Source organism: Caretta caretta, chromosome 5, assembly GCF_965140235.1.
Source record: "Caretta caretta isolate rCarCar2 chromosome 5, rCarCar1.hap1, whole genome shotgun sequence".
NCBI classification, from domain to species: Eukaryota; Metazoa; Chordata; order Testudines; family Cheloniidae; genus Caretta; species Caretta caretta.
In genome coordinates, this window is record NC_134210.1 from 182,097 (window position 1) to 202,986 (window position 20,890).

The 20,890-nt window shown below is 44.5% G+C and overlaps 1 protein-coding gene across 3 annotated transcripts in view; it reads left to right on the top strand.

Moving 5' to 3' along the window:
* The window catches only part of LOC125629277 (myosin-IIIb), a 168,081-nt gene that overhangs the window by 90,408 nt on the left and 56,783 nt on the right, over positions 1-20,890 (top strand). For all 3 annotated transcript variants that reach the window (XM_048834643.2, XM_048834642.2, XM_075128285.1), the window contains exons 19-24: positions 5,669-5,754; positions 6,036-6,083; positions 18,259-18,306; positions 18,507-18,598; positions 19,273-19,404; positions 20,106-20,224. In XM_048834643.2, the coding sequence (XP_048690600.2) occupies positions 5,669-5,754; positions 6,036-6,083; positions 18,259-18,306; positions 18,507-18,598; positions 19,273-19,404; positions 20,106-20,224 (525 nt within the window). The remainder of the gene's footprint in view (positions 1-5,668; positions 5,755-6,035; positions 6,084-18,258; positions 18,307-18,506; positions 18,599-19,272; positions 19,405-20,105; positions 20,225-20,890) is intronic.

The window sequence follows — 20,890 nt, forward strand, 5'->3', positions numbered from 1 at the left end:
CTTTTAATCAACATAATCAACTAGTCAAACAGACAATGACAGATACTGTGAAGAAGATCTGGCTATGATTCATGATTCTAAGTTTGCCTTTTGGTTTTCTACTTTGAAGACAACTTATGTTTTTATAAAACCCATATTTATGTAAGGCAGATACTCAGTTAAGATTCAAAACCATAGAAACTGCTGTCCCATAAGGCAAACAAAGAAAAGTTCCTTCACATCTTATCTTTTCCCCATGTAAATCTGGAGAGTTGGAACACCTACCTCAGTACCTTTTGGACTGTAGAATTTTCCAGCTGCTGAAAGAATGCTCGTTTTTACCTCTTTTGTCTCAAAAAGAAATTTTGTCACCATCCCAAAAGATAATACTTAGCTTTTTCCTCAGTCCAGAGTAGTAATCAAATCAGTGGTTTTGAATTTTTCTTATTAGCCACATTATTAAAAAGCCACATGTATTAGCCACAATTCAATAGCCTATTAGCCACATGTGGCTAGTGGCGAACATATTGGACACTGCTGAATTACATCATTGATGAAGATATTGAACATAACCAGACCCAGAACCGATCCCTGCAGGACCCCACTTGATGTGCCTTTCCAGCTTGACTGTGAACCACTGATAACTACTCTCTGGGAACAGTTTTCCAACCAGTTATGCACCTATCTTATAGTAGCTCCATCTAGCTTATAGTTCCCTAGTTTGTTTATGAGAAGGGCATGTGAAACAGTATCAAAAGCCTGGCTAAAGTCAAGATATACCACATCTACTGCTTTCCCCCCCATCCACAAAGCTTGTTACCCTGTCAAGGAAAGCAATTAGGTTGGTTTGACACAATTTGTTCTTGACAAATCCATGCTGACTGTTACTTATTACCTTACTATCTTAAGACCACAAGAACAGCCATACTGGGTCAGACCAAAGGACTATCTAGCCCAGTATCCTGTCTTCCAACAGTGGCCAATGCCAGGTGCCCCAGAGGGAATGAACAGAACATGTAATCACCAAGTGATCCAACCCTGTCGCCCATTACAAATCTGGAATAAATTTTCCCTGCCACATCTATCAGACTACTAGGTCTGTAAGAAGCAGGATTCTTTCTATTCCCTTTTAAAAAATAAAATAGGAACTACAGTACTGGACTTCCAGTTAGACGGAATCAATCAAGTATGATTAACAACTGTATATAATTTAGCCAAGACCACCAATTAAGATTCTCCTGAAAAATTTCAGCAGGGAGAAAAATCTTCCCCTGAAGCTTTTTTCTGTTGTTGGACTAAAATAAATTACTATACTTCACTGTCCGTTACTGGAGACCAGAGTGGTAAATCAGACCGAGGATTCCTCATTGCATCAACTATAGTAAAATTAGATTTAAAAAAGCTGGTTTGGGTGAATCATTAAAGACCTGGCCAAAATATACTATCCAGGTGTCATCATTAATATAGGGTTCCTCAACTGAAGTGTCTCTACCAGTGCCTGAGGCTACCATCTCATAAAACATGGAAGAATTTTTAGCTCTAGCTCAGGGATCAGCAACCTTTGGCATGCGGCCCGTCAGGGAAATCTGCTGGCGGGCCAGGACGGTTTGTTTGCCTGCACCGTCTGCAGGTTCAGCCAATTGCAGCTCCCACTGGCCGCTGTTCGCCATTCCAAGCCAATGGGGGCTGCGGGAAGCGGCACGGGCAAGGGCCATATCAATTTGCTCATCCAGACATGCCAACAATGACTCAGAATAAAATGGGGAGTTTATAGAGGGAAAATAACATTTAATACTAAAATTTGGTGATCAAGAAAAAAAATTGAATACAGCCTGAATGCCCTAACACTTTAAGAACATAAGAATGGCCATACTGCGTCAGACCAAAGGTCCATCCAGCCCAGTATCCTGTCTGCCGACAGTGGCCAATGCCAGGTGCCCCAGAGGTAGTGAACCTAACAGGTAACGATCAAGTGATCTCTCTCCTGCCATCCATCTCCACCCTCTGACAAACAGAGGCTAGGGACACCATTCCTTACCCATCCTGGCTAATAGCCATTAATGGACTTAACCTCCATGAACTTATCTAGTTCTCTTTTAAACCCTGTTATAGTCCTAGCCTTCACAACCTCCTCAGGCAAGGAGTTCCCCAGGTTGACTGTGTGCTGTGTGAAGAAGAACTTCCTTTTATTTGTTTTAAACCTGCTGCCCATTAATTTAATTTGGTGGCCCCTAGTTCTTATGGGAACAAGTAAATAACTTTTCTTTATTCACTTTCTCCGCACCACTCATGATTTTATAAACCTCTATCATGTCCACCCCTTAGTCTCCTCTTTTCCAAGCTGAAAAGTCCTAGTCTCTTTAATCTCTCCTCATATGGGACCCGTTCCAAACCCCTAATCATTTTAGTTGCCCTTCTCTGAATCTTTCCTAATGCCAGTATGTCTTTTTTGAGATGAGGAGACCACATATGTATGCAGTTATTCAAGATGTGAGTGCACCATGGATTTATATAAGGGCAATAAGATATTGTCCGTTTTATTCTCTATCCCTTTTTTAATGATTCCTAACATCCTGTTTGCTTTTTTGACTGCCGCTGCACACTGCATGGATGTCTTCAAAGAACTATCCACGATAACTCCAAGATCTCTTTCCTGATTAGTTGTAGCTAAATTATCCCCCATCATATTGTATGTATAGTTGGGGTTATTTTTTCCAATGTGCATTACTTTACATTTATCCACTGTGACAAAGTTCCTCCTCTGCCTTGGTGGGTCCTGCGCTTATTGGCGGATTTCCTCGCCTCAGAGGTTCACGGCAGCCCTCAGTTTGACCACTTTCGTGGCTCAAACCTGCCCTTCACTCAGTTAGCCTCATCACTGGCCAGCATGGGGAAAAGAAGAAGAACAATCCTTGCAGTCTCTGCTGATCCACCTAGTGGATCAGGGAACAGGCCAGAGACCTTCCCCTTTGGTGGAACTCACAGTCCAGTTCAACTCCTCCAGTATCAAGTAGGGAGGTATGGGGGGAACCCGGGCCCCCCCTCTACTCTGGTTTCCAGCCCAGGGTCCTGTGGATTGCAGCTGTCTACAGTGACTCCTGTAACAGCTGCGTGACAGCTACAACTCCCTGGGCTGCTTCCCCATGGTCTCGTCCCAACACCTTCTTTATTCTCACCACAAGCCCTTCCTCCTGAAGTCTGATAATGCTTGTACTTCTCAGTCTTCCAGTAGTATGCCTTCTCACTCTCAGCTTCTTGAGCCTCTTGCTCCCAGCTCCTCGCACGCACATCACAAACTGAAGTGAGCTCCTTTTTAAACCCAGGTACCCTGATTAGCCTGCCTTAATTGATTCTAGCAGCTTCTTGATTGGCTGCAGGTGTTCTAATCAGCCTGTCTACCTTAATTGTTTCCAGAAAATTCCTGATTGTTCTGGAACCGTCCCTGTTACCTTACCCAGGGAAAAGGGACCTACTTAACCTGGGGCTAATATATCTGCCTTCTATCACTCTCCTGTAGCCATCCGGCCTGACCTGTCACACCACATTAAATTTCATTTGCCATTTTGTTGCCCAATCACTTAGTTTTGTGAGATCTTTTTGAAGTTCTTCACAGTCTGCTTTGGTCTTAACTATCTTGAGCAGTTTAGTATCGTCTGCAAACTTTGCCACCTCACTGTTTACCCCTTTCTCCAGATCATTTATGAATAAGTTGAATAGGATTGTCCTATGACTGACCCTTGGGAACACCACTAGTTACCCCTCTCCATTCTGAAAATTTACCATTTATTCCTACCCTTTGTTCCCTGTCTTTTAACCAGTTCTCAATCCATGAAGGGATCTTCCCTCTTATCCCATGACAACTTAATTTACATAAGAGCCTTTGGTGAGTTTAGTAAGGCTTTTGACATAATCCCATGTAATATTCTTCTAAAAAAACCTAGGGAAATGGGTCTAGATAAAACTACTATAAGGTGGGTTCACAAGTGGTTGAAAGACTACACTCAGAGTGGTTATCAATAGTTCAATCAAACTGGGAGGATGTCTCAAGTGGGGTTCCATGGGAGTCAGTCCTGGGTCTGGTACTAGTCAATATTTTCATTAATGACTTGGATAATAGGAGAGTAAGCTTCTAAAATTTGTGGATGACACCAAGCTGGGAGGGGTTGCAAGAACTTTCAAGGACAGGATTAGAATTCCAAGTGACTTTGACAACCTGGAGAATAAGCCTGAAAGAAACACGATGAAATTCAATAAAGACAAGTGCAAAGTACTATATATCATGTTTACTGCTTACCCCTGTATCCACTAGGCTGGTAACCCTGCCAAAGAAGGAAATTAGGTTGGTTTGGCATGATATGTGTTTGAAAAATCCATTCTGGTTATTCCTTATAACACCTTTTTATAACTCAACGTCCTGACAAATTGTTTAATACTTTTTTTCAGTATCTTTCCAGGTATTGAAGTTAGGCCAACTGGTCTGTAATTCCTTGGGTCCTCTCTGTTTCCATTTTTAAAGATAGGTGCTATGTTTGCCCTTCTCTGGACCTCAGCCATTCTCCAGGAGTTCCTGAAGATAATTTCTCATGTTCCAAGATTGCTTCTGCTAGTTCCTTAAGTACCTTAGGATGAATTTCATCAGGCCTTGCTGACCTCATTACCTTTGACTTGTCTAAATATTCATTAGCCTCTTCTTTCCCTGTTTTGGCTTGCAATCCTTCCCCTTATTGTTAATATTAATTGTGTGGAGCGTCTGGTCACCGTTAACCTGTTTAGTGAAGACTGAAGCAATATAGGGATTGAACGCATCAGTCTTCTTGATGTCCTATTTTTATTAGCTCTCCTTCCTGGGTAAGTAGAGAACCTACACTTTCCTTCATCTTTCTCTTGTTCCTAATGTATTTAAAGAACCTCTTCTTATTGCATTTGATGTCCTTTGCTAGGTATAACTCATTTGGTGATTTAGCCTTTCTGATTTTTTCCTATATGCTTACGCTATTATTTTGTTCTCCTCCTTAGCAGTTCATCCATGTTTCTGCTTTTTGTAGGATGCTTTTTTTATTTTTAGGTCATTCATTCAAGGTCTCCTGATGGAGCCATCTTGGTTTCTTCCTATTCTTCCTATTTTTCACATTGGGATAGTTTGCAGTTGTGTCTTTAATATTGTCTCCTTGAGAAAATGCCAGCTCTCCTGATCTCCTATATCCCTTAGATTTTCTTCCCATGGACCTTACCCTACCACTTTTCTGAATTTGTTGATGTCTGCTTTTTTGAAGTCTATTGTCCTTATTCAGCTGCTCTCACTTCTTCCTTTCTTTCAAATCATGAAATCTATGATTTCATGTTCACTTTCCCCCAGTTGCGTTCCACCTTCAAATTCACAGTCAGTTCCTCCCTGCTGGTCAAAATGAAGTATAAAAAGGCTGACCCACCTGGTTATTTTCTCCACTTTCTGAAACAAATTTGTCCCAAATACATTCCAAGAACTTATTGGAAATGTTGTTTTGCTGTATGACTTTTCCAACAGATGTCTCTAGATCAACCAGAAGTTATTGGTCTGGTTACAGGAATATCTGCATGAACTTCTTTGACCTATGCTGTGCCGGAGGCCAGACTTAGACGATCATAATCGTCCCTTCTGGCCGTAAAATCTGTTAACCTCTTTTTGAACCTTATTGTGCTCTCACCTCAGCTCAGGTACAATGGATTGCTGGAAACCATCCGGATTCGGCGAAACGGCTTTTCCTGGAGACCCTGTTTTGAGGAATTTGCAGAAAGGTTTGTTAAAATCATGAAATGTTGTTTGATGAAGATCGGTAGGGAAGTGATTCCAATAATGGGGTGAGGGAAATGCCATTCTGATCAACAGTGAGTGAAACGACCTGATTAAAAAGTGTGAAAAGGACCTAAGACTGTGGGTATGGTATGTGTGGTGCAGGAGGAGGAAGTGGACGGGTACTGATTTGCAGTCATCCTTGCTGTAATAGGGACACTGGATCAGCTCAGGGCATCAGAGATTTATCTCTCCCTTGTTGTTAAATTTGGTTTGTTTCTGACAGATACCGAATTCTCCTAATTAAACCAGATGTCCCACTCACACAGGAAAGGTAAGAACCTTCCTCTCTGCTCCCTGTAGTCATGAGTAAAGAACAACACAGGAAATTTCTGAAGAGCAAAATTTGCTAAATCAACTTGATTGCTGTTGTGAAGGAATTGCAAACTGAATAGGTGAAGGGAGTAGCGTGGGAAGGGATCTTGCGATGAAGGGATTATAAGTACCTAGACATAGTGATTTGGAGTTTGGTAAAAGCATTTGATACAGTTATGTATGGAACCTTTCTCCCTCAAATAATTCACATTGGCTTGGATAGGAACTCTGTCACATAGAGGAGAAAGAAAAAGGAGTACTTGTGGCACCTTAGAGACTAACCAATTTATTTGAGCATGAGCTTTCGTGAGCTACAGCTCACTTCATCGGATGCATACTGTGGAGAGTGAGTTTGTGGGTGGCGGGGGGGAGGGTGAGAAAACCTGGATTTGTGCTGGAAATGGCCCAGCTTGATTATCATACACATTGTAAGGAGAATGATCACTTTAGATAAGCTATTACCAGCAGGAGAGTGGGGTGGGAGGAGGTATTGTTTCATGGTCTCTGTGTATATAATGTCTTCTGCAGTTTCCACAGTATGCATCCGATGAAGTGAGCTGTAGCTCACGAAAGCTTATGCTCAAATAAATTGGTTAGTCTCTAAGGTGCCACAATTACTCTTTTTTTCCTTTTGCGAATACAGACTAACACGGCTGTTACTCTGAAACATAGAGGAGAGACACCCGGCTGAAGGAGGAAACTGATAATGGGGCAGTGTCCAGCTCTGGTCGGTCTCCCTCCCCCCTCCCCCCCCCCCCCCCAGTTCTTTATTGATGATCTGGTTTGTGGGTATGTGTGCTGCCTTCTTGCTTCCTACTCTCTATACTCAGTGGTCCAGTTCCTGTGTTTGTGCATGTATAACATTGGGTGTGTGCATCTACTCAGTGTCTGCTGCTAGTTATCTGCCATTCAGACTGTTATGTTTTGTTCAGACTTAACTGGTTCATGGCTATTACATGTTTTGTTTGACAACTTACCTGCGAGTCTTCCTTCATTTTTATTTTTTTTATTTTTTGCTGTTTTGGGATTGTCATTCTGGGGTGCATCTATGCATAACATTATGGCAATGAGTGCTTCTATTGTGTAACCCATGCTGCCTGTACATCCTTCTGTTGTTGAATGGTGATACTTTATTCAGAATTTCTGGAACTGTGTGCAGATCATGCAACTCTCCCATGCTGCTAGATTACCCCGGATGCAGAACTGCTTAGGTTGTTATCGCATTGATATTTATGATGGACTCCTGGAGCCCAAGTCCTCTTTTGATGCAGCTGTGCAGCATCTCAGTGAGTATTTTGACACTGGAGATTCTGTTCTGTTAAAGAGGAAAACAATTTTTTGAAGCTCATCAGCAGCCTAATGAAACCATATGTGAATTTATTTATGGTGGTTGACCCAGGACTGTGATTTTTGGGGATGTTATGATGATCATGCTCTTGGATATTTTTGTGGTTGGCATAGCCAATGACCACCTTGGTGAATGGTTACTGGTGCAAGATGCTAGAACCCTAACTTTTGATTCTGCAGTTACCAAGAGCAAGGCATATGAGGACTCAGGCTGAAAGAGGTTCTGTGTCTCAGACTGCTGCTACCTTTGTGTCTGTGCTTAAACTATTAGCTGCTCATTGTACTTCCATCACCCAGAGTCAAACGACACTACATATTCCTGCTCCACAGCCTCAGCAGTGAAGATTGTCTGTGTGGTAGTACAGATCACTTGGCCAATTTTTTTGCCTGCTTGGCTAGAACTGCTGAGTGCTGGGCTTGCAGAGAGAAAGGACATTTTAAGTTAGTGTGCCATTGTACACTGGTTCATGACAAGTGCAGGACAAGTGCAGAGTCCTAAACTTAGGAAAGAAGAATTCCATGCACCGCTACAGGCCTGGGACCAACTGGCTAAGCAGCAGTTCTGCAGAAAAGGACCTGGGGATTACAGTGGATGAGAAGCTGGATATGAATCAGCAGGGTGCCCTCGTTGCCAAGAAGGCCAATGGCATTTTGGGCTGTATTAGTAGAAGCATTGCCAACAGATCGAGGGAAGTGATTATTCCCCTCTATTCGGTACTGGTGAGGCCACATCTGAAGTATTGCATCCAGTTTTGTTCCTCCCACTACAGAAAGGATGTGGAGAAATTGGAGAGAGTCCAGCGGAGAGCTACGAAAATGATTTGGGGGCTGGGGCACATGACTTACAAGGAGAGGCTGAGGGAACTCGTGTTGTTTAGTCTGCCGAAGAGAAGAATGAGGGGGGATTTGATAGCAGCCTTCAACTACCTGAAAGGAGGTTCCAAAGAGGATGGAGCTAGGCTGTTCTCAGTGGTGGCAGATGACAGAACAAGAAGTAATGGTCTCAAGTTGCAGTGGGGGAGGTCTAGTTTGGATATTAGGAAACACTATTTCACTAGAAGGGTGGTGAAGCACTGGAATGGGTTACCTAGGGAGGTGGTGGAATCTCCATCCTTAGGGGTTTTTAAGGCCTGGCTTGACAAAGCCTTGGCTGGGATGATTTAGTTGGTGTTGGTCCTGCTTTGAGCAGGGGATTGGACTAGATGACCTCCTGAGGTCTCTTCCAACCCTAATATTCTATGACAAGAAGAGGCCTGAAGTGCATATTGTCTAGGGAAGTCATGGAAGCTCTTTCACTGGAGGTTTTCAAAACAAGGCTGGGTAGCCAACTATCTTGGATGGCTTAGGCACAACAGATCCTGCATCTTGGCACGGGGTTAGACAAGATGATCCTTTCTGACCCTGTGGTTCTATGATTCTGTATTGGGAACGTGAAGCCACATGAGACCACCTTGTTGCCTTGAATACAATACAGGGACTCCAATGTTGCCTTTAATACAATCTTCTCATGTGGAAAGGCACTGGAACTGATCTCTCATATCATAGAAATTAATGGTACACTGCTGAGGTGCCTGGTGGATACAGGTGCTGCAGTTAACATTCTCCCTTTTGGGTCAGTTCATAATCTGGACATTTGCCCAACCACAGTGGTTATAAAAGCCTGGAATTTGTATTTGCAGACAGTGGGTGAAACTGTGTGTTCTGTGCTCTACAAAGGCATAGCCTTGACTGCAAAGTTTTATCTTGTTAAAGACGATGCTGTGAATGTTGTTCCATTATTGTCCTACGATTTGTGCTTACAATTTGGTATCATGCATGAGCTCTCACAGGATATCTCAGGTGTGGTTATGTCAGCTAGATTAGAAGGGGATACCCAATGTATCCTTCAGAGACACCATGATTTGTTTAACAATGACAGTGTTCCATCCATGGGCTATGCATACTCTTTGCTGTTGGATTTGAACACCAAATTATAGGATGTACCTCCTATACTTGTTGTCAAGATCTGAGCAGAACTGCAATGCATGAAAACTGATTATATCATTTGGGAGGTGAAAGGGCCTATGGATTGAAGCTTATCCACAGTGATAGTATACCAGAAGAATGGTGATATTCAATTTCACAGACTTTAGGGCTCTTAATAAATATGAGAAATGTGAGCAGTTTCAGTTGCCAATCTTCAAAGAGGTGACCTGTTGGGTCAGTGGATCCCAGATTTTCTCTGTGTTGGATTACTGATCTGGTTATTGGAAAATACCTGTGTCTGGAAGTTTGCTTTCAGCATGCCATTAGGGAGGTACTGCTATCAATGACTCCCTTTTGGTTTAGTCTCTGCTCCTTGAAGTATTTGAGAGTGGTCTCTCAGCTCTTTGGTAATATCCAGCGTGCCTGGTGCTATTTGGAAGACATTCTTGTCTTTGATAAGACCCTTCCTGAGCATAATGCTTATCTGGACCAGGTGCTAACCCGACTCCAACAAGCTGGCATAAAGTTGAATGTGGCCAGCTGCAGTTTTGTGAAAGATGCTGTAAAGTTTCTGTGGCATTCTCTGTCAGCTGATGGTGTGAAACTGACATCTGAATGGCTACAAGCTGTAGCTTCGCTACCGAAACATACAGATTGTAGCGGTTTACGTTCATTCCTTGGCCTAGTAAAAGAAGTAGGTGGCCGTGTTCTGCCCAATTTTAGTACCCTTGCCAAGCTGCTGAGAGATCTAATCAAGGGACGGTTAGTTTGGACTAAAGAGACAAAACAGATCTCTTTCTCATTTTGATCCAAGGAAGCCCATAGTGATTCAAATTGATGTATGCAATCAGGGTCTGGGCACAGTTCTGTTCTAGGTGGGATGGCCAGTTATATACTAATCCCGTACTCTCACCGTGACAGAAGCAAAGTATTCCCAGATTGAGCTAGAGTTCTTGGTGATGGTTTTTGCTATTGTACGCTTCAAAGTCTATTTACTGGGAAAACATTTTACTTTAGAAACTGATTTGCCTATTTTGGGCCTCTGTCATAAGGCTGTTGATATGCTGAACATGAGGCTGCAGCAGTGGGTTATCGGTTGCAGCAATATGACTGGTTTTCATTTGGTACAAAGATCTAATTTACTTACTGATACTCTTTCAAGAAATTCTGATGGGTTGGCACCCTCGTGTGCAGAAATGGCAAGGTACGTGTTATGCTTTTTGCTGAACAGCTTGCCAGTTGACTTAAGGCAGACTGCTGCTCTTCAAGATGCTGAACTGTGCAAGGTGATACATGCTGTACAAACGGGTTGGATAGACCCAGTTCTTAAGAGAATTTTGTCTATATTCTACAAAATTTTGTTCTGAGCTCACAGTGAAAACATGTGCTACTCAACATATCTTATGCAGAGGAGCACGGATGATCATCCCAGCCTCATTCGACATGCAGTCCTGGATGTGACTCATGAAGGACATTTGGGAGTTATGAAGACGAAGGTGATTCTGTGTAGTTATGCTTGGTGGCTAGGGCTGCACTCAGACATTGAGCATCATGCGAAGGCATATTCAGCCTTCACAGTGCATAGAACTTACTGCTCCTCCAGCCCCTTTGATAATCGTAGCCATAGATAGACCATGGCAGAGAATTGCAGTGGATATTCCTGGCCCCTTGATTGCAGTGCATGGCTACGTGCTATTGAGTGTTATAGGCTGTTACTCACATTACTTCTTTGCATTCATAATTTCACAAGGCTCCTCAAAGAAACTCATCTCTTGCTTAACCACTTTGTGATGTTTGGCCTACCAGAGAGCCTTCTTTCAGAAAATGGGACTGTGGCGGGTTCCCCTGGAGTGCTACCTGGAACTGGGGTACCACTGAGCCTCCCTGACCCACCAGCCTGGGCTCCCTTTACACTGTATTGCTGTGACCAGCCTGCCAAGGCCTCTCCCAGGCTCCAGCACACATACAGGTAGGGACACACCCGGCTGCAGAACATACAAATGCTCTGCATGGGGAGGCTACAGCTAAAGAACAGCCCAGCTACTCAATTACACTGCAGAGCGGGGAGTGCAAGCCCAAAATTATACCATCTTGCACTGTACAGAGATCTGTACAGTATACGCTCATGAAATTTGTCTCCTCCCTCAGTGTGGAGAAAGATATGCAACAGCCTTCTGCCCAAGTTATGATTCCCACACACTGGTTTTAGACAAAGCAAAAATAAGTTTATTAACTGCAAAAGATAGATAGATTTTAAGTGATTATAAGGGATAGCAAACAGATCAACGCAGATAACCTAGTAAATCTCTCCTTCCTTAGAGGTTTTTAAGGTCAGGCTTGACAAAGCCCTGGCTGGGATGATTTAACTGGGATTTGGTCCTGCTTCGAGCAGGGGGTTGGACTAGATGACCTTCTGGGGTCCCTTCCAACCCTTAAATTCTATGATTCTATGATTCTAAATAAACAAAACCCTAAACTGAGCTTAACATACTAGATAGGTAGGATATGATTTAGCAAATTCTCACACTCGATGATTCAAGCAGGCTGCAGAGATTCTTAAGGGGCCACCCACACTTGCTTACAGCTTAAAAACCCCAGGTGTTCCTTTCACAGGCTAAAACTCCCCTTTAGCTTGGGTCCAGCACTTCCCCACAGTTCAGTCCTTGTTCCTCAGGTGTTTTTCAGGAGTCGCCTTTGGGTGGGGAGTCAGTGAAGAACATGAATTTGGCAATTAATTGATCTTTAAATATTCATGGTAAATAGGCCCAATGGCCTGTGATGGGATGTTAGATGGGATGGGATCTGAGTTACCCAGGAAAGAATTTTCTGTAGTATCTGGCTGGTGAATCTTGCCCATATGCTCAGGGTTTAGCTGATCACCATATTTGGGGTCGGGAAGGAATTTTCCTCCAGGGCAGATTGGAAGAGGCCCTGGAGGTTTTTCGCCTTCCTCTGTAGCATGGGACATGGGTCACTTGCTGGAGGATTCTCTGCTCCTTGAAGTCTTTAAACCACAATTTGAGGACTTCAATAGCTCAGACATAGGTGAGAGGTTTTTCGCAGGAGTGGGTGGGTGAGATTCTGTGGCCTGCATTGTGCAGGAGCTCAGACTAGATGATCATAATGGTCCCTTCTGACCTTAATATCTATGAATCTGTGAAGAGCCACGATGATGTTACTCACCTGCCTTAACTAGCTTTTGCATATGGCAGGAACCCTTTGTCTCCAAGCTTCGTTCCCATGCCAATCAGTGGAAAAACACTGGTATTCCAAGATGGAGTCCAGTACCAGGTGACCTGGTCACATGACCGTGTAGGGTCCTAGCAGCCACGAATCTGCCTTTGTCTTCACGAACAAGGTCAGCTCCCAGACTACTGCACTGGGCAGCACAGCATGGGGAGGAGGTGACCAGCCCTCTGTGGAGAAAGAAGTGGTTCGGTACTATTTAGAAAAGCTGGACGAGCACAAGTCCATGGGGCTAGATGCGCTGCATCCGAGAGTGCTAAAGGAATTGGCAGATGTGATTGCAGAGCTATTGGCCATTATCTTTGAAAACTCATGGAGATTGGGGGAGGTCCCGGACGATTGGAAAAAGGCTCATGTAGTGCCCATCTTTAAAAAAGGGAAGGAGGAGGATTCGGGAACTACAGGCAGTCAGCCTCACCTCAGTCCCTGGAAAAATCATGGAGCAGGTCCTCAAGGAATCAGTTCTGAAGCACTTAGAGGAGAGGAAAGTAATCAGGAACAGTCAGCATGGATTCACCAAGGGCAAGTCATGCCTGACTAATCTAATTGCCTTCTATGACGAGATAACTCGTTCTGTGGATGAGGGGAAAGCAGTGGACGTGTTATTCCTTGACTTTAACAAAGCTTTTGATATGGTCTCCCACAGTATTCTTGCCAGCAAGTTAAAGAAGTATGGGCTGGATGAATGGACTATAAGGTGGATAGTAAGCTGGCTAGATCGTCGGGCTCAACGGGTAGTGATCAATGGCTCCATGTCTAGTTGGCAGCCGGTATCAAGCGTAGTGCCCCAAAGGTCGGTCCTGGGGCCGGTTTTGTTCAATATCTTCATAAATGACCTGGAGGATGGCGTGGATTGCACCCTCTGCAAGTCTGCAGATGACATTAAACTGGGAGGAGAGGTAGATATGCTGGAGAGTAGGGATAGGATACAGAGGGACCTAGACAAATTTAAGCATTAGGCCAAAAGAAATCGGAAGAGGTTCAGGACAAGTGCAGAGTCCTGCACTTAGGACGGAAGAATCCCATGCACCGCTACAGACTAGGGACCGAATGGCTAGGCAGCAGTTCTGCAGAAAAGGACCTAGGGGTTACAGTGCATGAGAAGCTGGATATGAGTCAACAGTGTGCCCTTGTTGCCAAGAAGGCCAATGGCATTTTGGGATGTATAAGTAGGGGCATTGCCAGCAGATCGAGGGACGTGATCATTCCCCTCTATTCGACATTGGTGAGGCCTCATCTGGAGTACTGTGTCCAGTTTTGGGCCCCGCACTACAAGAAGGATGTGGAAAAATTGGAAAGCGTCCAGCGGAGGGCAACAAAAATGATTAGAGGGCTGGAACTCATGACTTATGAGGAGAGGCTGAGGGAACTGGGATTGTTTAGTCTGCAGAAGAGAAGAATGAGGGGGGATTTGATAGCTGCTTTCAACTCCCTGAAAGGGGGTTCCAAAGAGGATGGATCTAGACTGTTCTCAGTGGTAGCAGATGACAGAACAAGGAGTAATGGTTTCAAGTTGCAGTGGGGGAGGTTTAGATTGGATATTAGGAAAAACTTTTTCACTAGGAGGGTGGTGAAGCACTGGAATGGGTTACCTAGGGAGGTGGTGGAATCTCCTTCCTTAGAAGTTTTTAAGGTCAGGCTTGAGTAAGCCCTGTCTGGGATGATTTAGATGGGGATTGGTCCTGCTTTGAGCAGGGGGTTGGACTAGATGACCTCCTGAGGTCCCTTCCAACCCTGATATTCTATGATTCTATGAGTCAGAGCCTGTTTACAGCATCCTCTGGAAGGCTCCGGGGTGGGAGATAAGCTTTTCCTAAGGCCTATTGTTCTCCCTAATGGTTCATTAACTTGAATGGGCCCTTCCCAGCCAGCCATCTAGACTGATTGCATTCTGCCTAGTAGGTGTTCCCCATTTGTAAACACATTTGTAATAGTTACATAGACAACGTTCCTAACTTCAGATACAAAAATGATACATGTATACAAATAGGATAATCTTATTCAGTAAATCAGAACCTTTCCAGTGATATCTGACATGATCTATCTTGCATAAAATACATTATGGTTATGTCATAATCATATAATTATAATATTACCGTGAAGAATATGGGGTGCAGTGTCACAGGGACTTGTTTTGTATCAAGAGAGTTTTGAAGGCTTTCTGATGAGTATTGGTCCAGTACATTTATAAATCTGCTGAGTACCATCCCCAAGGAAATGGGATAGTGGAGAGACTGCAGGGAACTGGGAAGAAGCCTGTAGCTTGCATACTGGAGGAATACTGAGATACATCCTTCCCTATTGGTCCTGCTTTGAGCAGGGGGTTGGACTAGATGACCTTCTGGGGTCCCTTCCAACCCTGATATTCTATGATTCTATGATTCTATTACATTGAGTGATGATTTATGATATTCAGAGTACACATCATGAAAGTACTGGAGAAACCCCATTCTATCAGTTCTTCAGCTGACCTATGAGGACCATTTGTCTATGCTAACAGGAAAGATTCATCCCACCCCTTTGCCATCCCCAAAGCTGACTGATGTGAATAGGAAATATGTGAGTTTCAACAGGTGTATCCATGCAAGACTCCATGAGTTCTTTCCTGGACAAACAGTGTATGTTAGACTTGGGTCTGGAAGAGTTTTCAATACTAGTGGTGTGATCTTCTGGGCTGCAGGGTACAGAACATGGTGAGTGCATTTACTACAGATAGAACATGTTCTTAACCGGCAAGATATTCTGCCTAGTGAAAGGGGAACAGAGAGGGAAGAGGACACTCTTTCTGTGTATGATGGGATCATGGGCAGTTGGGAATTGGCACCACAGTAACAGTATCCACCTCCTGAGCTGAATTAGAGGTATAATTTACAGCTCTGGGATTACCTGGTGCCTCTAGCAAAGTACTACTGAACTTTTGGGGAGAAGAGAAGGAAATTATGATGTGGTGTGTATGTTGCCTTCTTGCTTCCTCTCCCTGTTCTTTTCCTAGTTCCTGCTCCTTGAACTCAGTGATCGGAGGTGTGTGTGTAGTTATTTAGGGTCTGCTGCTACTTATCTCCCTTTCAGACTGTCATGTTTTGTTCAGACAGTTGCTGACTTAACCTTTCATGTTTATTACATTTTGATTGACAACTTGCTTGTGTGTCATGCTTTGGGGTGGGGTTTTGTTTTTTTGTTTTTTGGTGTTTTGGGATTGCCATTCTGGGGTGCTTTTGAATCTCATATCTCGGAAAAGGAGTATGCTTTTATTGATTATAATGTTTATATTAAGTGCCCCAAAGTGTCTTGGATATCTCCCAGGTTAGAGAGAGAATGTAGTCCCTGCCCTAAGAGCTTAAAGTCAAAACAAGCAAAACATACCACGGATGTGGGGAGGGGAAGTGGCACCCATCAGGGTCTCTTGATGGGATGTCCTCCCATAATTTTTTTGATGTAAACCAACCCTTTCCGTTTACTCTATCCTTGCTGTCCTAGTGCCTGATCCTGCCTGCTGCCCCTTGGGAAACAGACCCTTCTCCCATCCTGCCTGCCCCACCAGATAAAACCATGGCTCATTGCAAAGGTGTGAAACACTCAGCTAGTCGGAGCCCTCTTATTCAGTTTGGGGCAAGGGGAGACCAGGAAATGAGCACCTCCCTATCATGGAGTCTGGGAGCAAGTGGCTCCTCCACCCCTTGTGTAATCTGTTAATGAAACATACAGATAATACTAAATTGAGAGGAATTGCAAACTCCAGTGAGGATAGAGATGATACAAAGGCTCTAGAGGGAGATGGGCAGGTAATACAGCATGTTTCCACCTAGAAACATGTACATTACTGCATGTGAGAGAGAAGTAACCTGAAAGATAGATGTTTACACAGCAGGCACTGGCTGGGAGAGACTGAGGAGAGGTACATATTCATTAATGATCTGGAAAAGCGGATGAACAGTGAAGTGGCAAAGTTTGCAGCTGATCCAAAATTACTCAAAGTAGTTAAGTCCAAAGCTGACTGCAATGAGTTACAGAGGAATCGCATAAAAGTTGGTGATTGGACAACAAAATGGCAGATGAAATTCAACATTGATAAGTGCAAAGTAATCTACATTGGAAAAAATAATCCCAACTATACTTACACAATGTTGGATTTAAAATTAGCTGTTACCACTGAAGAAAGAGATCTTGGAGTCACTGTGGATAGTTCTCAGAAAACGTCTGCTCTATGTGAAGCAGCAGTGGTCAAAATGATTAACAGTATGTTAGGAACTATTAGGAAAGGGATAGAAAATATCCTAATGCCTCTACATAAATCCATGGTGTGTCCACACCTGTCATATTGTGTCCAGTTCTGGTTGCACCATCTTGAAAATGTTCAGAGAAGGGCAACAAAGATTATCAAGGATATGGAGCAGCTTCCATAAAAGGAGAGACTAAAAGATTAGATCTTTCAGCGTAGAAAAGAGACGACTAAGGGGGGTGACGGTAGAGGTCTATAAAGTCATGAATGAGTGGAAAAAATGACTAGAAAAGGGTTATTTACCCTTTAACACAATACAAAAAACAGGGGTCATCAATGAAATTAATAGGGCGCAGGTTTAATACAAACAAGAGGAAGTACTCTTTCACACAGTGCATGGTTAACCTGTGGAACTCATTGTCGTGGAATGTTATGATGACCAAAAGTATAACTGGGTTAAAAAAAAGAACTGGATAAGTTCATGGGGGTTAGGTCCCTGAAATGCTATATTAGACAAGATGATCAGGGGTGCAGCCCCATGCTCAGAGCGACCTCTCACTACTAGAAGCTGGGAGTGGAATGTAGGGGTGGATCACTCCATAAATTACGTGTTCTGTACACTCCCCATGAAGCTTTGGTATGGGCCAGATACCAGGTAAGCTGGACCCTGGTCTGAACCAGTATGGAACCAACTCTTACACCTTGAACGTAAGTTTGCCCTGCAAAATGGCAGCAAGGAGCATCTATGTGACTTTAGTGCCTTATCTGGAGTAATCCATTCAGATACAAATGTATGAAGAGTGTAAATGCCACAGAGGGAGAGAAATTATTTAAGGGGGCTCAAGGAGTGTAACTAGGGGTAGTTAGATGAAACTGAGGGTTTGTACACACTAATGCTTACTTCAGTATAACTTAAGTTGCTCAAGGGTGTGGAAAAGCCACCCCCCGAATGATGTAAGTTATACCGATCAATGGCATGGACTGTCTACACTAGCACGCTACAACCGTGCAGTGCATCGCGATTCTAGTGTCGACTAGCCCTTTGATAGTTGTGCTCTACCCAGGTTCATGTTCTGCACTTATCCACTGGGATTTGAGCACTTCCCAGAACTAGGAAGGAAAAAACTTCTGACAATAAGATCTTTATCTGTGGGAATCACCCTCCTGAGGCAAAGGCTGGATTCATGTTTGCTAACAAGCCCCACCATAACCCCTGCACCAGCTGTGATTCTGTGAGATCTACCATTTGGGAGCCAGCTTTCACAAGGGGTGCAATGAAGTACAAAGAGTTGCCTGTCTCTGGCTACACTAAGTGGAAGGGGACTTTTTACTAATTTTTTTTCTCCTCCTTTCTTAGCTGCTTGGAGATTTTGCAGAGTACAGAGCTGAAAGACTGGAGATGTGGGTAGGTGTGGACTGCTGCACATGGGTCTGGGCTGAGCATGATGGCTCTGTGCTGTACTGTGTGCATGTGTGGAGTGGGGACTAGCTCTCTGCAATAACTGGCACCTTTTATGTACGATGGGCCCGTTCTAGTGATGGGATGGGGTCTGGAATGAGTCCTATATCTTACTATTGCCTTTGCATTCTCTCCCATCCCCACAGGAAGTCCCGCCTCTTTTTTAAGTACTGGCACCAGGAACTGCTGGCAAAGAGCATGGACCGCTTGGAAAAGGCAGCAATAATCATCCAGAAGAGTGAGTATTGGGACAGGAGGGTCTCTTCCCACCCAGAGTGCATATCAAGGCTGGGAGCAGAGGCGGAAGTCCTTCCCCAACCTCTCTCTCATCACAGAAGGTCCTTCGATAGCATTCCAGGGCATTGGAGACAGAAAAACATGATAAGGCTCCATTGCTAAGGCACCTCAAACCCTTTGTGTTCGTGGTGTGAACAACAAATGCTCAGAGCCTTCAATAAGCAGGAAGGCAGTCTGAGTGTGGACAGGAAGGGGCATATGAGGGAGAGCTGAGCAGGTGCAAGCTAGCTGGTCTCGCTGTAAAGTGGATGTCCAGGGAAGTGGTTAATGAGCTTATAATGATGGGATGAATTGTAAGAAGTCATAGGAAGCTGGAGAGAAGCACCAGCAGAAGGGGAGACTAGCAAATGTCATTATCTTCTTAGGGAAGGACAGCAGTGTATGATCCAGGTGCTCACTGCCCTACTAGCCTGGCTTCTGTCCCTGGCAGAACAATGGGATCGTGAGCAATAGGTGTGCTGGTGAGAGACATGGTACAGCTTTCTCTGTGCACAGTCTCTCTGGTATGACTCTGTATTGGGCACACAGGCACTACAGGATGCTGCTCCTGCCCTGTCCTTGTGCCTTGTTGTTTCAGCGGAGTCTCTGCTCTAACTGTAGCTTCTCTCTGAGCAGCTTACAAGAGATTCTGCTGTAGGAAGAGTTACCAGGAGCTGGTGGCTGAGCTCAGAGCCCGGGAGAAGCACCTACAGGAGGAAGCGGAGAGAGAGAGCAACAGGCAACTGGAACTGGAGTCCCAGGCCCAGAGTAAGTCACTGACACCTCCTCATTCCATCAATATCTCTGTGCCCCAAATGCCTGGCTGCTCACTTAGTGGCTGTTTCCAGCCACTACAGACCCTACCGGGTCTGACTGCCTTATTCCCTAGCTGTAGCTGAGCCCTCAGGCCACACTCTCTTCCATGCCACACCTGAGCTGTGGGTAGTTAGAGGGGGTAATACACCTGCCTCTGTGAAACTCTCCTCCAGCATTTGCCTCAGGACAGGCCCTCTCTTCACTTGGAAATGGAGGCACTTTCCCATAGAGGCTGGGAACTGAGCTGTGAAATCCCACATGCCTTGGGCTGGGAATATGAAAGGCACCCTGGCCTGACCCAGCCTCTTCTGCTCATGTAGCATGGGATGGCTTCATGCCATCTCCCACTCCGAGCTGGCTTTTCTTCCCTAGAGCGTGGAGCAGGAAGTGTCAGCAAAGCACATACCCCACCCCATCTCACTCCTTTCCATGCTCCATAGCAAGGCTCAGGTGGGATGGGAAAGTTCCAAGCTCCATGGATTAATGTTCCTGGGAGTGCTTTGTCTTGCAGCTGCCATGGTGCCTGCTGGAGAGGCAGAACCTTCCCCATGGTACCCTTGGGTGTGACGGTATGTGCCCACATGCTCCATTCCTGGGTAGGATGAATCATTCCCTGGGGGTTCCTAATGCCTTTTATTCCCTCCTCTCACCAGTTGCCTCACCAGTCCCTGTGCCACGGAGGAGACGTCCTCAGCCCCTCCCCAGGTCTCAGCCTGGAGCTGATTCTCTGACACAGCCACCAGTACCACGCCCTCGCAGCAAACTCACAGAGGTAATAATGTTGGCTTTGCCTAGGGTCAGATATCCAGGGACGTCCCAACATGTGATCTTGGGGGAGCCCTCCCATCTGCGGATCCCGTACATGTGATCCAGGGAGAACCACACTCCTCATCCATGTAACCAGGAAGAAAGGGGAGTTCATGCCCAGTATTGTGAGTTTAAATAAACCAAACCTGGTAGAACCTTGGGCAGGGCCTGGTCTTGGGAGAACTGGAAGTGGAAGGTGGATGAGGTTCCTGTCTGGTCTCCCCTTGGGCACAGACTTGAGTGAGGTAATCTGTGATATCTTCAAAGGAGCATACTGTAGGTGTCCCCCACCTCTTGCTCCTGCCTCCACTGTTGATTTTCAATAAGTGTTGGGGCACAGCAGAAGTTCCAGGAGACTGGAAGAAGCTAGTGTTGTGCCAGTTTGTAAAAAGACAGAAATGGGATGACACAAATGATCATAGGCCTGTCAGTCTGGACAAGATAATGAAGTAGCTGAGACAGGACTCGACTAATAAAGAATTAAAGGAGGGTAATGTAATTAGTGCAAATCAACATGGGTTTATGGAAAATAGATCCTGTCAAACTAACCTGGTATCTTCTTAGATGAGATTACAAGTTTGGTTGATAAAGGTACTAGCGTTGATGTAATACATGTAAATTTCTGCAGTGT